General features: G+C 46.8%; 1 protein-coding gene across 2 annotated transcripts in view; it reads left to right on the plus strand.

Moving 5' to 3' along the window:
* Positions 1–10,817, plus strand: part of CD101 (CD101 molecule) — a 39,545-nt gene extending 28,728 nt beyond the window's left edge. Inside the window, exons 10-11 of one of the 2 annotated variants that reach the window (XM_010968163.3) lie at positions 1,551–1,946; positions 9,894–10,817. In XM_010968163.3, the coding sequence (XP_010966465.1) occupies positions 1,551–1,946; positions 9,894–10,129 (632 nt within the window). In that variant the 3' untranslated portion in view covers positions 10,130–10,817. Of the gene's footprint in view, positions 1–1,550; positions 1,947–2,040 lie in introns of both variants that reach the window. The other variant, XM_074370267.1, reaches the window with a different exon arrangement.
* The last annotated feature ends 3,114 nt before the right edge of the window (positions 10,818–13,931 follow it).

The following is a 13,931-nucleotide window of genomic DNA, read 5'->3' on the forward strand; positions in this document are numbered from 1 at the left end:
CACTGCCTTTGTTCCAACTACCACCTTCAGTGAAACAGCCCTCAGTCTTAGCCCCCTTCTCCTGAACTCCAGGCCCTCCTACCCAACTGCCTGCTGCACATTCCTGCTTGGCTCCTACCCAGCATGTCCCAAATCATCCTTATGTCCCACGTCATCATCATGGTGTTCGCATCTTAGCCATCCCGCAAGACTCACGCACCCTTCATTCTCCATCTGTGTGGCCAACGCCCCTTTCTCCTGGTGGACCAAGACAAACTGTGACAGGGTGTGCCCACCTCTTTACAAAGCGCACACCACTTCTTGACTCTAGCCAACACTTCCCATTCAGAAACGCTGGCCCTGTGCTGTCCAACCTTTTAGTACATCAAGGGATGCCTAAAACCTTTTTTGGTGACATCTCTCAGTTTGAGAATGTCCATAATGATTTCAAATTCTCTTAAAATCCTGAAGATGTCGAATAAGACATATCTGTGGGCTGGGTGTGTTTGACTGGGGGTAGCCAGCTGTGCACCCTGGTGTGGGAAGTGAGTTAAGGAAGAAGCCCCAGGGAACAGTACTGAGAAGGATTTGTCAGACATGCAGGAGGGATATTTTCTCTGAAATCAGTAGAGGAGAAGAGTTCAGAAGTAAACGGATTTCAGTGGCAGAAACCGCAGAGAGGACAAAAAAGACTAGAGGGTCTCTTGAGCTGGGAAATTGAGCCTTTATTGGGTACTTTGGCCAGAGTGTAGTGGTGGGGTTGGAAGGCTGATTGCAATGGAGTAGGGAGTAATTTGAGGTGAAGAAGGAGAGACAGGACCACAGAAACTATTTCACATGCTCCTCCATGAAGAGAAGGAGAGAGTAAAGATGGTAACTAAAAAAGAACCCCAGATTGGACAAAGCTGTTCTTTTCAAGACAGATTAATAAATCTGTTTGTGGTAGAGTTGAAAATTTAGTGCATACTGTAGTTTCTTTGTTTTGTTGGAACTAATCTAGCCTTCTTTCCAAGTTCTCACCTGCTGGTGATCTGGGGAACATTTTTAAAAAGTAAATGTCAAAATCTTTTTAAAACTTAGTCTAATCCAACAACGTAGTCTCTAACACATGGATAAAGATGTTCGGTCTCTCGGATAGCCTCCTCGTTCCTTGTGTCTATACCTGAGGTGACACACCTGAGTGTATGGGAGGAGGGTCATTTGCTTAGAAAAAGGGGCAGTGGTGGCATATTCAACTTGAAGGGAGGCTGGAAGTGTTGAAGGGCCCCTCTGGGAAGCAGAAGAGAGAGCTGACCTGGGAGAATTAAGGGCAGCAGGACAGAGTGCCCACCAAAGCTGGGTGGTTTTTCGTGGCAGGTCCAGTAGGCAAGAGGGAGGCTGAAGAAGGGAAGTGGCTGGCTTGATTCACAGTAGACAATGTTCTGGCAAATATGGAAGGAGGACAGGGGTCAAGGAAAAGCATTCACAGTGGAGGACCTGATGTCGTCTTCAGCGACAGCTGGACTGTTCAGAGGAGGTGTCCAATCTGAAGTGTGGGTTCCTCTCTAACTTATGGCCATTTTATTTCCTAGGAAGCAAGGTACGTGTCTCCAAAGTGTACTGGACAGAAAATGCCACTGAGCACAGAGAGGCGGCCATCCGCTGCAGCCTGGAGAGTGCCGGCAGCCCAGCCTCCCTGTTCTCTGCGACTTGGTACCGGAACAGAGGAAATCCTGCAAGTGAGATGCTGGCGCACCTGCAGCAGGACGGCTCGCTGGAGTACGGTGAAGAGGGGCTCAGGAGGCGCCTGCTCTCATACCGTTCATCCCCTACAGACTTTGTCCTGCAGTTTCAGCGGGTGGAGATGGAGGATGCGGGCATGTACTGGTGCAAGGTGGCAGAGTGGCAGCTACATGGCAACCCAAGCAAGTGGGTCGCCCAAGCGTCAGATGAGTCACAGCCTGTGGTGCTCACGGTGCTGCCTTCAGGTAACTAGGGATCCCCCAGCCGTGGCTCCTGGCTGGGAGACTCTTTGTCTCTCCTCCTGTGCTCTCCCTCCAGCTGTATTTTGCTTCTTTTCAGGCTGAAAACAATGTACAGACTCCCTGAAGAAAATGACTTTGCCCTTTCTCTCAGTAGTGACTCATCTGGACAGATAAGATCTACATGAGGTTTTGGCATAGTTTTTTCCTTTTTACTGAAGTATAGCTGGTTTGCAATATTGTATTAACTTCTGGTGTACAGCACAGTGATTCAGTTATACGTATATTTATATTCCTTTTCATATTCTTTTTCACTATGGTCTATTACAAGTTATGAATATAGTTCCCTGGCCATACAGTAGGACCTTGTTGTTTATCTGTTTTATGTGTAGCAGTTTGTATCTGCTAATCCTGAATGTCAGGGGCATCTGACCTCTTCTCCCACTTCCCCTCTTAAACAGAAGAAGCCATCAACATCGTATCCCTTTAAGTAACCAAATAATGTTTGAAGCAGACATCCTTACCTCTTAGCTGATTCTCCAGTCTCAGAAAGCACATCTACAGTGGGGGTGGGAATGAGGAAGAGGGACATGGGGACTTTATGTCTGATCTGGCTGAGCCAAAATCAGCCACATCTAAATGCTGCCTGAGTCATAAACCAATCAACCAAAGAAAAAAAGCCTCTCTCAATGAGTAAGCGCCAAGCTTCTTACCTATGGGTTCAACAAACTACCTTAACCCTGAGAATGATAGATGTTTGGCGTGCCTCTCCTAATTGCACTTTGAAAGGCACCAAGGAAGGAAATGGGCCCTGTGGAACTTGTCTGTAGGCTCCAGCACGGGAGGCAGTGACTTGAAGACCATCAGCCAAAGGGTGACCCTTCTCCGTGTGGGAAGGTCGTCCTTGTTGTGCTGAGCGCCCAGCTTCCGGAGGCATGCGGAACAAGAGGTTGTGGAGGAGAGGGCTTCCTTCCAGCCAGTGCAGTGCCAAGCCTATAATAGGCATTCATTAAGCAAAACTGTCTCCAGCTAGACCAGAAAATCTCCCCCGGTGATCAATGAGCCACAATGAGATGCCATAGCCAGCTGATTCTCTGAGCCATTTCTTTCCGATGGGGTTTACCAAGAAGGTGAGAGGTGAGCTCTATGTTAAACTTACAGTGGGAAAGGGTCACTGGAGAGGCAGCGGTGTGGTCTTCCTGCCCCATACAGGGAAGGGTTAAAAGGATCAATAAAGATAACATCTCTACAACACCAGCTAGCTCCTGGGACACTCCATGGGAGGGAGAGCGTGCTAGGGAATGAGAGGTACCTTTTCAGAGTAGGCATACGTGCATCCCAGCCCCAGCAGGGCTTCTGGGGGGGAAGTCAGTTACCTAACTTATTCCCTGAGGGGTCATCATTCTCCTCCCACCCATTCTTCAGCAGAATTTTTATTCCAAGTATCCAGGCAGAATTTATCTTCCTATGAGCTTTTCTTCCACTCCAACAATTATAGGAAGTCCCACACCCTGAACACATTCCATCCGTGTTTTCCCACTGGAATTCCCAGGCCCTGTAGAATCAGCAGTTTCTGCAGAATAAACAGACAATAACTGTAAAAAGTCTATATTCCGTGACTAAAAAGCACCTCTCTTCTGAGACAGATGGGGTCCTTCATAGCGTATATTTACTGTTAGTCTTTGTGGAATTCTTATAAAACAGGTGTGAGGTTTTAAGAAGATGAGCTCTGGAAAGAAAACGTGACAAGCTAAGTAGTCTTTGTATTCTTCACAACTGAAGAAGCTTGGAAGCCTGTGCCACGGCGACCTGAGGGTTTCCACTGTGAGCACCGGCAGGTGTTCCCAAGGAAATCCTTCTCTTAGAGCATCTCGCTTCCTCTACCTGGCTGGTCCTTTCTGGTAGGTGGGTAAGCAGTATGGGGCGATGAAAAATCCCAGGGTTTGGAAGGAGACAAGCCTAGGCTCAAATTGCAGCTCTGTCACCTACCTACTCGCTGTGAAATCATTTCCTGGTTACCTAACCTCTGTGAGCCTCAGCTTTCTCATTAAATGAGAATCATAATAGGAATTCATGTAAAGTATCTGGCGCAGACCCCGGCATATTCTAAGTGCTCAACAAATGTCAATTCCTTTTCCCCTTATGTCTCAAACGTGCCGCACACACACACATATGCACCCACATGCACATATACAGGTACATATACACATACGTATATATGACAAAATATTTAAATTTGTTCAGTGAATAACTATATGGGGTCCTGGGGCACACAAAAATGTGTTACAGAGTCTGTTCCCACAGAGCTCAGAGTCCGGTGGGGGAGGTAAAGTCCAACATGATAAGGTGTCGTTAAAGAAATGGTCTCAGGAGACTAAGGAAGGAGCAGAGAGAGGCAGGGCTGAGATGAAGGGCTAGGTGGGGAGGAGATCTGGGAGAGTTCCGAGAGTATGGGGCCTATAAAAAGGAAGACACACGTTTTAAGAAAAGGGAAGGATATGCAAGATGATCAGAGAAACTGTGTTAGGACGGCGAGAGATGAGGCTAGTGAGACGGAAAGGGTGTGGATCTCAATGGGTCTTGTGTAGGAAGCTAGGGAAGGTGAACTTTATCCCGGAAGTTAGAGTGTCATTGCACAAGTTCAAGCAGTGGGGGGTGACCCATCAGATTTGCATTTTAGAAAGCTCCCCCTGGGAGTGGTGTTAAAAATGAATTGAAGTTGGGGAGGGTGTAGCTCAATGGTAGAGCTGCTGCTTAGCATGTGTGAGGTCCTGGGTTCAATCCCCAGTACCTCTGTTAATTAATTAATTAATTAATTAAACCTAATTACCACCCCCCAAATTTTTTTTTTAATGAATTGAAAGGGAGGAAGGCACGAAGCAGGAAGAACTATTTGAAATTGATTGTGGGGACCCAGGTGAGGCATGATGAAGTCCTGAATTAAGGCAGTACCCAGGAGTGCTGAGAGGACAGGTGCTCATATGAGGAGACACAGTCTTCAGGATTTAGAGGATGAGGTGTATATGGAAGGTGAATGAGCAGAAGAAGAGACTCAAGGGTGAGTGCACAGTGGGGACACTCACCAAATGAGGTGATACAGAAGAAAGATCTGAAGGGGAACATTAGTTCAATTTTGAATAAGTTGGGCTGGACCTGAGTTTGGAGTACTGGAAAATTATCCAGGGAGATCTATCCAGTAGGCTTTGGAATTTCCAAATGAGATCTCTGCCAGAGTTACAGAAGTCATCATCTTACAGCCTATAAAGATGTCCAAGGATGGACCCCTGAGATACACCACTGTTTATCCGGGGGCTGCAGAAGAGGGGCTATGAAGGAGAATGGAAAGCATAGCCTAGAGGTAGGAGAACCAGGGTTCGGTGGTATCACGGAAACCAAAGGCAGGACAGATATCAGGAGGGAAGGCAGAGCCAACAGACTCAACTGGTGCAAAGAGGCCAATTAAGGTGAAGATGGGAAAATATCCATTGGTTTAACAAGATAGGGCAATTACAGAAAAGTTGTGAGAAAAGTCAGACTGCGGTGAGAAAGTGGACACGTCAAATCCAGATTATGCTATCAAGAGCTTTGATGCCAAGGGAAAGAGAGAAGACAATGACAAATGGCAGGAGGTGCAGTGAAGCTTTGCTTTGTTCTGTTTTGGTTTGGAGATGGTAGGGACTCGAGCACATTTACATTCTGGAGGGAGAAGAGCCAGTGGAGAAGAAGAAGATGAAGATTAGAAGAGAATGGACATTACTGGCAGTCTAACATCTTGCATGAACTTACACCACCTCCTGCTTGGAATGCTCCTTCATGTCATCTGCTCAACACTTACTAATCCTTCACCGACCAATGTAACTGCCACTTTCTCAGCAACTTACCTTAGTCTCTTAGTCATCACACCTGTTTATCACCCATCATCAGTGCCAGACTATACGTTGTGAGAAGGCTAAGACTGTCTGGTTCTCAGCAACAGCATAATGTCTGGCACAAAGAAGGTGCTCAAATACTTACTGAATTCACAGTATAATTGCACTCCTGGTAAGGACCAGCTCTATGTATTAATAAGGTCCATGTCAAATATAATAGGCTACGAATTCTCACTTCTCAAATGGTTTCCCACCACCTCTGCTTGGCAGTTCTGGGTTGGCTTAATTTAGGACTGTTTAAGAGAACTGTGAAGCATGTGGCTAACGTGAAGGCAGAGAAGTTGAGAGGTACTTCCCTGGTGGAATGCACCTCACATTTTCCTCTCCATCTTACATCCTTGGCTGTGACCAAGCCAAAGCAGGGGCTACAGCTACCTGATTCTAGAGAACTCGCTGTGATTAATTAATAGGCAAGGTTCTAAAGCTTTAGGGGGGCTGGATTATTCGTAGCAGTACAGTATTTATTACTATTTCCCAGATTTTCTTTGGGTAAGGCTGTATTTAGAAGTGGATCTTCAGAAGAGCTATGGGCCCCTATCACCCTGGTGTTTCTGGAGGGAATTTGTCATTTGTCTGTGCTCCCTGGTGCCTCCAATAAGGCCTGGCACACAGTGCTCAGCTCAAAAAAAGCTCGATGAATGAATGAGCAAGTGAGTCCTCAATGGAGGTGAAGCGAGCACTGTCAGAGGTTCACTTACTCTGAGAGGCTCTTGTATCAGGTTCCCTAACCCTGCTTTGACTTCTTGGCTGGAGCCGCCTCTCCCACGTGGCCACACCTGGCACGGCCAGTTGCCCAAGTCTGGGTTGCGTTAGGGGAGGAGTTGGTAGGGGCTTCAATATCTTCTACCTTTCTTCTAAAGTCAGTGTTAGAAAGGAATTCTCTTAGTGATAGGTTTGGCCGCGGGTAGAAGCAGGTTATAAACTAAACCTCGTGATGAAGTGTTCCCATTACATTTTTGGCTCTGTCTTACAGGCCTTGTACTCCGAGCCCTGGGCACTTACTCGGATTGATTCAAAATGCCAAACCTTAATGGTTTTGCATGTCACTAATACTAATCCAGATCTGGGCGAGAGGCAGATGGTGGGAATGGTGACTGTGGGATCCAGAGCAAACACTGCCCTCCCGGGAGAGGTCATTTAGAAGCACTGGAGCTGACAGTTCCTAGCTGGTGTCCAATTCAGCACCGCAAAGAGCGCCCTTTGTCGACCTTTGATGGCAGATTGCTCTCAGTGGAACGGACTCCTCCCCATTTAGACAGTCAAGCCCTCTGGCAGTCCCTTCATGCAGTCCCTTCATGCAGAAGGTGAGAGTGTCAGTGGCAGAAAATCCAAGTGCCAGATTTCTACCTCCTATGTGCTGGTTCCATCTCCCCATCATCACACCATCATCCTAGCAATGGCGACACATGGGTGGCATGGACTCTTGTCTCCCAATTCTCTGCCTCTCATGATTAGAAAAGGAAGCCACAGTCTCCTAAATAATTGCTTGACTCTCCGCTGAATGTCACTCAGCCCTGGGGACAGAGAGATCAGAGATTTAAGGGAAAGACTTGGCCTGTGGAAGAACATGGCCAAGCCTGTGGTCCCTGAGTGAGGAAATCAGCAGACTCAGCTCTGTTTTCTGCCTGGTCACTTGGGAAGAAGTTGCCTATGATTTCCCTAACTTTCTCAATAGCACTCTAGCTGGTATTTATTCCTTGCCGACTCAACAGATGGGCTAGACACTGTTTAATGCTTTATTCGGCATTATCTCATCACGACTCTACAAATTATTATCCTCATTTGATTGACAAGGAAACTATTAGAGAGGATGAGTAAGTTGTCCAAAATCAATGATGGTTAAGCTGAAGAGCCAGGACTTGGACCCAGTTCTCTCTGAGATGTAGTAGGGGCCCAGTCACTACTCTGCACACAGCAGGAGGGTATATTTCAAGTGGTAGAGTGTGTGCTTAGCATGCACGAGGTCCTGGGTTCAATCCCCAGTACTTCCCTTAAAAAAACTAATTAAATAAATAAACCTAATTACCTTCTTCCCCCCAAAAAACAAACAACAACAACAACTACTCTGCATATGAGTTGTGTAAAGTAGCAAGGCCGGAACCCTCACCCACTGGTCTCTATAGCTCCGCTCTCTTTCAGCCTTGCAGTCTATTCCTCCTGCTTAGACGTATGCCTTCAAATGTATTCAGATGAGACCCGGGAGAATTACTGTAGTCAAGCAGGGCCTTGGAGGGAAGGGCCAGGTAGGATGTGGAGAGGGGCTGATAAAGAATTCAAACTCCTGCTTTATCGTTTGCCCACACTTTCAAAGACAAAAACCAAATTTAGGATGGAGAATATAAACGAGACCAGAGAGAATCCAAGCAACAAAGCCCTGCAGCTCCTTCCCTGCTCAGAGCTGCCAGCCTAATGTTCAGTGATGGTCTCCTCGGTGTAACATGACAGCAGCAGCACCTGGGTCCCTGGGTGTGGAAGTCACTCATGCAGTTGACTCATTCTTTAGTCCCCATTGATGCCCAAGTGCTACGCGGGAGAAAAGATGCATGAGACGTAGGTTCTGTCCTCCAGGAGTTTTTCTTTGCAGAATTTGGACACGTTTAGATTCTTTCTTGACTTCCAACAAAGAGATGTTCTTCAAGGTGCGAAATGCATCAGCAATGCCAAAAGTGAAATTCTTGCAGCGTGAGGTTGGTCAAAATGACCTTTAAACCTGTTGTCTTTATCTCTAAGAGTCTGTAATCCTATGAATCCTATGGCTTAACCTCTGAGGAAGAAATTGCTTATGTCATTATGATTTTCTAATAACAGCTCAGCTATTGTTAGCATCAGATTTTTCAGAACAGCCCTGATTTCAAATATCCTGTCGTATATAATGTAGTCGGAAGACTACATTTAGTAGTTGGTGTCTTGGTGTCCTGCATCAAAAACTGTAAATACCCCTCCTTTGACTAGTAGCTTGAGGCTCTCTTTCCTGGAGCCTGCGGTGTGTGCAGTCTTCCCTGGCTGCGTGGCCAGGCCCTGACTGCTTCAGGGCTGTTTGTCCGTGCTCTGAGTGTCCGTGTGCTGACAGGGCTTCCCTGAGGACTGCAGCTGCCCGATGGCTGGGTGGCCGTGTGCTTCAGCCGGCATTTATATCAGAGCGTTTGCCCACGTGGTTGCCGTCAATCCAGTTTAATTCAGATCAGCAAACGTTACCAAGGAGGTGTGCGAGGCACTGCAGAGGCTGGAGAAACAAGCGACACTATCAGACATACTCCAATGACCATGATGATAAAGATGGTTAAAGGGAACACAAGAGGTCTAAACAAAGGCAGGTGTGAGAAGTGGAAAAAAAGAAGAGGAAACTGTGCCTGAGGCCAGGTGGGAAGACAAGTGTGATGGGGAGCTAGGCCAGCAGGACCCAGGGGATTACGGTGTAGAGAGCATGCCCGGTGGAGGCGACAGTAAGAATAATGGGAGGGGACCGAATGCGGGGGTGCCTGGGGACTGCGAGGCTGATTTGGAGATTAAGGAAGGGGGGGTGCTTCTCACTTGCGGGTGCTGTGGTTTTATAAGGACAGTGCAGAGTGAGAGTGTGTGTGTGTGTGTGTGTGTGTGTGTGTGTGTGTGTGTGTAAGAAGCAGCGATGGGAATAATGGTTAAAAATTCAGGACCGGCAACAGAGTTGGGAACGAGGGTTGAATTATAGATATCTTTTCTGCGGAAAGAAGATTAAAGGAGAGATTTTCTTTCTTGTTTTGTTTTTCTTTCTGGCTGTTAGTTTTAAGTAGGTCATCGCAACCTCTGGTGGTTGGAAATCGCTGGGCGAGAGGGAGTGGGGCTGGAGGAGCGCCGACCTGCAGCTCTCCTCTCCCCGCACCCTTTCCTCGCTCCTCGCGTGTGATTTAAGGGGCCGACTGCTATGTGGCCCCCGTGACTTTCACATATATTTGCCTGTAACAATAAATCCCAGAAGTGTTAACAATTAATTCGTACAAATACGTTGGAGACTAATTATTCTTTCTTTCCCCCCTGTTTGCTGCAGAGCCAACATTGCCTTCCAGGATCTGCTCGTCAGCACCTCTGCTCTATTTCCTCGTCATCTGCCCCTTCGTGATGCTCTTTCTTCTGCTCATTTCCCTCCTCTGCTTATGCTGGAAGTCCAGGAAGTTATCCACGCTGAGTCTAAACGCGCAGAAAGAAAAGGCCCTCTGGGTGGGCTTGAAAGGGGCTGGAGGCAGGACCACAAACAGGATGGAAGAGGATGATGAAGACAGTTGAATCCCCAGAGGCACCTGCAGTCCTTTGGAAAGAGTGCGGGCTTTGGAACTGGCCTGACCAGGATATGAGTGACCCCCTGGTTCTGTCCTCTGTGTCTGGCCTGGGGCAAGTTCCCGAGGCCTCAGAGGGAACATTCGTTGAGCGCGTATGTAGTGCCGGGCACCGTTAATTGTTTCTTCCTGTGTTACCTCGCCTACCCCTCGCACCCCCCCAGGAGCCAGGTGGCACCGTTACCCGGTACCTGTTTCACACTTACCGTATCTCCCGAGGCTCAGGCTCCTGTCTGTGAGGAGAGGAGCCCCTCCCTCACCCAGTGCTGGGGATTAAATGAGATCCCCGGGCAAAACCCCAGGCAAGGCTGCCCTCTGCTCGCCTCTCTTGTGTCTCTGATTCCCTGGAGAACACTCAGGGTCCAGCCACACTGGCTTTAAGTAATCTTCTGCCTCCGGATAAGAGGCCGAGGGAAGGATCTGATGTCAGCAAGGCAAAAGGAGTTGAGAATGTGCCCTTCATTTATGTCAGATCTGCCTCCCAACCAGACTGTGACTTCCTGCAAGGCAGAAATCCCATTCTGTCCTCCCTTTCATCTCCAGCCTATCAAAAATGCCACTCAAGGGCCAGTTCTGCACAGTAGGTGTTTAATCAACATTAGTTCTTGAACGAAATAATAAAGCATTTTGTAGCCTGAGTTTCTTTCTTTTTTCTTTTTTCCATAAGACTTATTACATCATTGCTAAGGAGAAACTTCAAAAAAAGGTTTTTTTAGTGGCGGTACTAGGGATTGAACCCAGGACCTTGTGCATGCTAGGCATGCACTCTACCACTGAGCTACACCCCCTGTTTTTAAATTTTTTTGGAGAGGGGGAGGGTGTAGTGGTAGAGCATGTGCTCAGCATGCACAAGGTCCTGGGTTCCATCCCTAGTACCTCCATTAAAACAAACAAATAAATAAAAACCTAATTACCTTCCCACCAAAAACAATAAAATTAAAAAAAAATTTTTTGCGACAGTGCTCCAGTCATCTCCCCAAGACCTCATATCCCCTTTTCCTCCCCACACGCAAAGTCCATCTAGCTCCTGGCTCTTCGTAGCCAAGGTCTTAGTTTCCTTGACCTGACAGTACTGGGTAGCAGGAAAGGGCGTTGGGGTATTTATCAGAAGGCAGGGGGTCTAACAGCACCACCGTCCCCTCCCACTCTGGCAGGGGCGAGGAGTTCAGGGGGAAGAGTGGGTCAGGTCCATTTCCTCAGCATCCTCTGTTCTCAGCCAGGAAAAGTCAGCCGGGTAGGGTGTGGGGAGTGTCAAGGCTAAAGGCTCTCAACAGCTGTCCCCGAGGAGATAACAACTGTCCCCACCAGGCCTGAGGTTCCCCCACCTTTGTTTCTAAGGTGGCTTGGGCCCTGTGGTACCCAGAACTGGAAACCAATCAGTGCCACCTCACAGACTTGAGAAAACACATCTGTTTATTATCTATGTGACCAACGGGGTTGTTTTCACACACGGTAATTTGCATTTCCAAGGAGAGCAATTTATTTTTAATTATTTTATCAGGCACACAAGTCCTCTCCAAGCATAATTAGTTCCTTTGCAAGGGAATTATTGGTGGCTGTGAGAACTCGCACTGCAGACCCACCACTTCCTTCAATTCATCTCCCTTTGTAGCCTCATTTGAAATATTCCAAATGTTTTCTTAAGCAGGCCAGCACGTTTGTTTCTTCTCTCTCAGGTGAGGGAACATATTTTTCAGAAAACAAAGCTAATGCTAAGATTTCTTGGTGTGATACTCACCCCCATCTTTTCCAGAAACCTGGATTTTAATTGGATGTTGAAGAGAAAGAGATTGGATTTAAGCCCTGACAGAATCCGAGTAGATTCTAGTAGTGTCCCAACCTGGGGTCCTTTCTCCCCATTCGCTGTTCCCCATCTGCCTCTGGACCCTGCCTTTCAGCTCTTAGCTCAAACACCAGTCTTTCACATTTGAATTCAAAACAGAGACTGCACGGAAGACACTCAGATATCCCACTACTCCACCCAGAGCAGTGCACGGGAACGATTATCCCCCAGGGAGCCCCTCCCATGTGCCCAGCACTGGGATGGGAGGGCTCCAGGGGATGACTCCACAGCCCTGCTCCCCGGGGACCATCACCCTGTTTGTTCTGGATGCCCTGCTTTCATTAATGGGAACTAGAGCACATTGGATTTTCTAAGAAATCACATCACGCTATTTGGCCTATAGTGAGTTTTCAAGCAGCTAAAACCCTAGAGTCTTCTTTTTACCTTTCTGAACTTCTTTAGAATAAAATTTGTTTCCATCTGATTCAGCAGACATTTTACATGAAACCCCTTCTCTCTCCAATTATGCACTTGTTCATTTTCAGGTTTTTTTTTAATTGAAGCATAGTCGATTTACAATGTTGTGTTAAATTCTGATGTACAGCATAGTGATTCATTTTTTAATTTATATATATATATACACACACATATACATATATACACATATATATATATATTTCTTTTCATATCTTTTTCATTATAGGCCATTACAAGGTATTAAATATAGTTCCCTGGGCTATACAGTAGGACCTTGTTGGTTATCTGTTTTATATATAGTAGTTAGTATCTGCAAATCCCAAACTCCCAATTTATCCCTTCCCACCTCCTTTCATTTTTGTTTTTAAAGCTAAACAGAGAACGTTACTTTCACTCAATGATTTTGACTTTTCTATTCTGTGTCACCGCCTGGTTTTGCTTTTGGCTGCTTGTGTTACCAAATCCTCTTTGGCAACTGGACAAACCTCTGTCTCAGGAGTTGGCTACTCTGTAGCCCAGAAGCCAAATGAGGCCCAACATCTGTTTTTTAAAATACAAGTTGTTGGAATACAGGCATTCTCATCTGCCTGCGTGTTGTCCATGGCCGCCCTTACCATAGCATGGCCGGGTTGAGTAGTTGCCACAATAGACTGTGTGACCTACACAGCCTTCTGGTGGGTCATGTTCTATGTATCTTAGCCACATACTGTGTTCCTGGGGAACTTGATTTAACCTGTTACATCTGTATCTGGTATGTACCTGATTACTTCAGTAAAGAATCTTAGGCTCTCTGGATTGGGGTCTAGTCCAAGCGGTTCTGAAGTATGAATCCTCTCCATCACACTCCCATCAAAGATGAGGAACTCACCACCCCTGAGGTATTCCACACCAACCTGCTGAGTTGCAGGACAAGGTAACACAGAAGAAGGAGGCGTGAATACACTCCATTCACTGTTTTCAGTCTGCTGAGGCATGTCGAGGAACGACCGATTTACGGCAGAAGATGAGTGCAGTTGGCAGCAAGTCCTGCACCACAGTAGTTTCTCACAGTCGCACAGGACTTGTTCTTCATCTCAGGTTCACAGCACCCCACGCAAAAGGGCTGCGATTCCTGTCCTGCAGGTGAGAAGCTGAAGCTCGGAGAGGTTAAGTCTCACCAGGATCACCCAGCCATAGGCAGAAGGGCAAGAGCTCAAAATTAGGTCTGCTGACAAGTCCTGGACTCTTTCCCCAATAAATACTGTGCTCAAATCCATCACTATTGGAAAAAATCTGGTGATAATGTTATCCACCTCATATGGTTGTTATGAGGATCAAATCAGATACTTACATGAAGATAAGTTTTAAACCATTTCAAGTCATAAATGAATGTCAGCATAACCCAAGGTTTTCCAGGCCTTACCTGTCTGTGCACATAAATGAAATGAAATCAACAGCAATAATCCAAATTCTACTGACTTTTGCCCCAAGCTTATACAGAGTCTTACCATCT

Source organism: Camelus bactrianus, chromosome 9 (assembly GCF_048773025.1).
Source record: "Camelus bactrianus isolate YW-2024 breed Bactrian camel chromosome 9, ASM4877302v1, whole genome shotgun sequence".
In the NCBI taxonomy this organism is placed as follows: Eukaryota; Metazoa; Chordata; class Mammalia; order Artiodactyla; family Camelidae; genus Camelus; species Camelus bactrianus.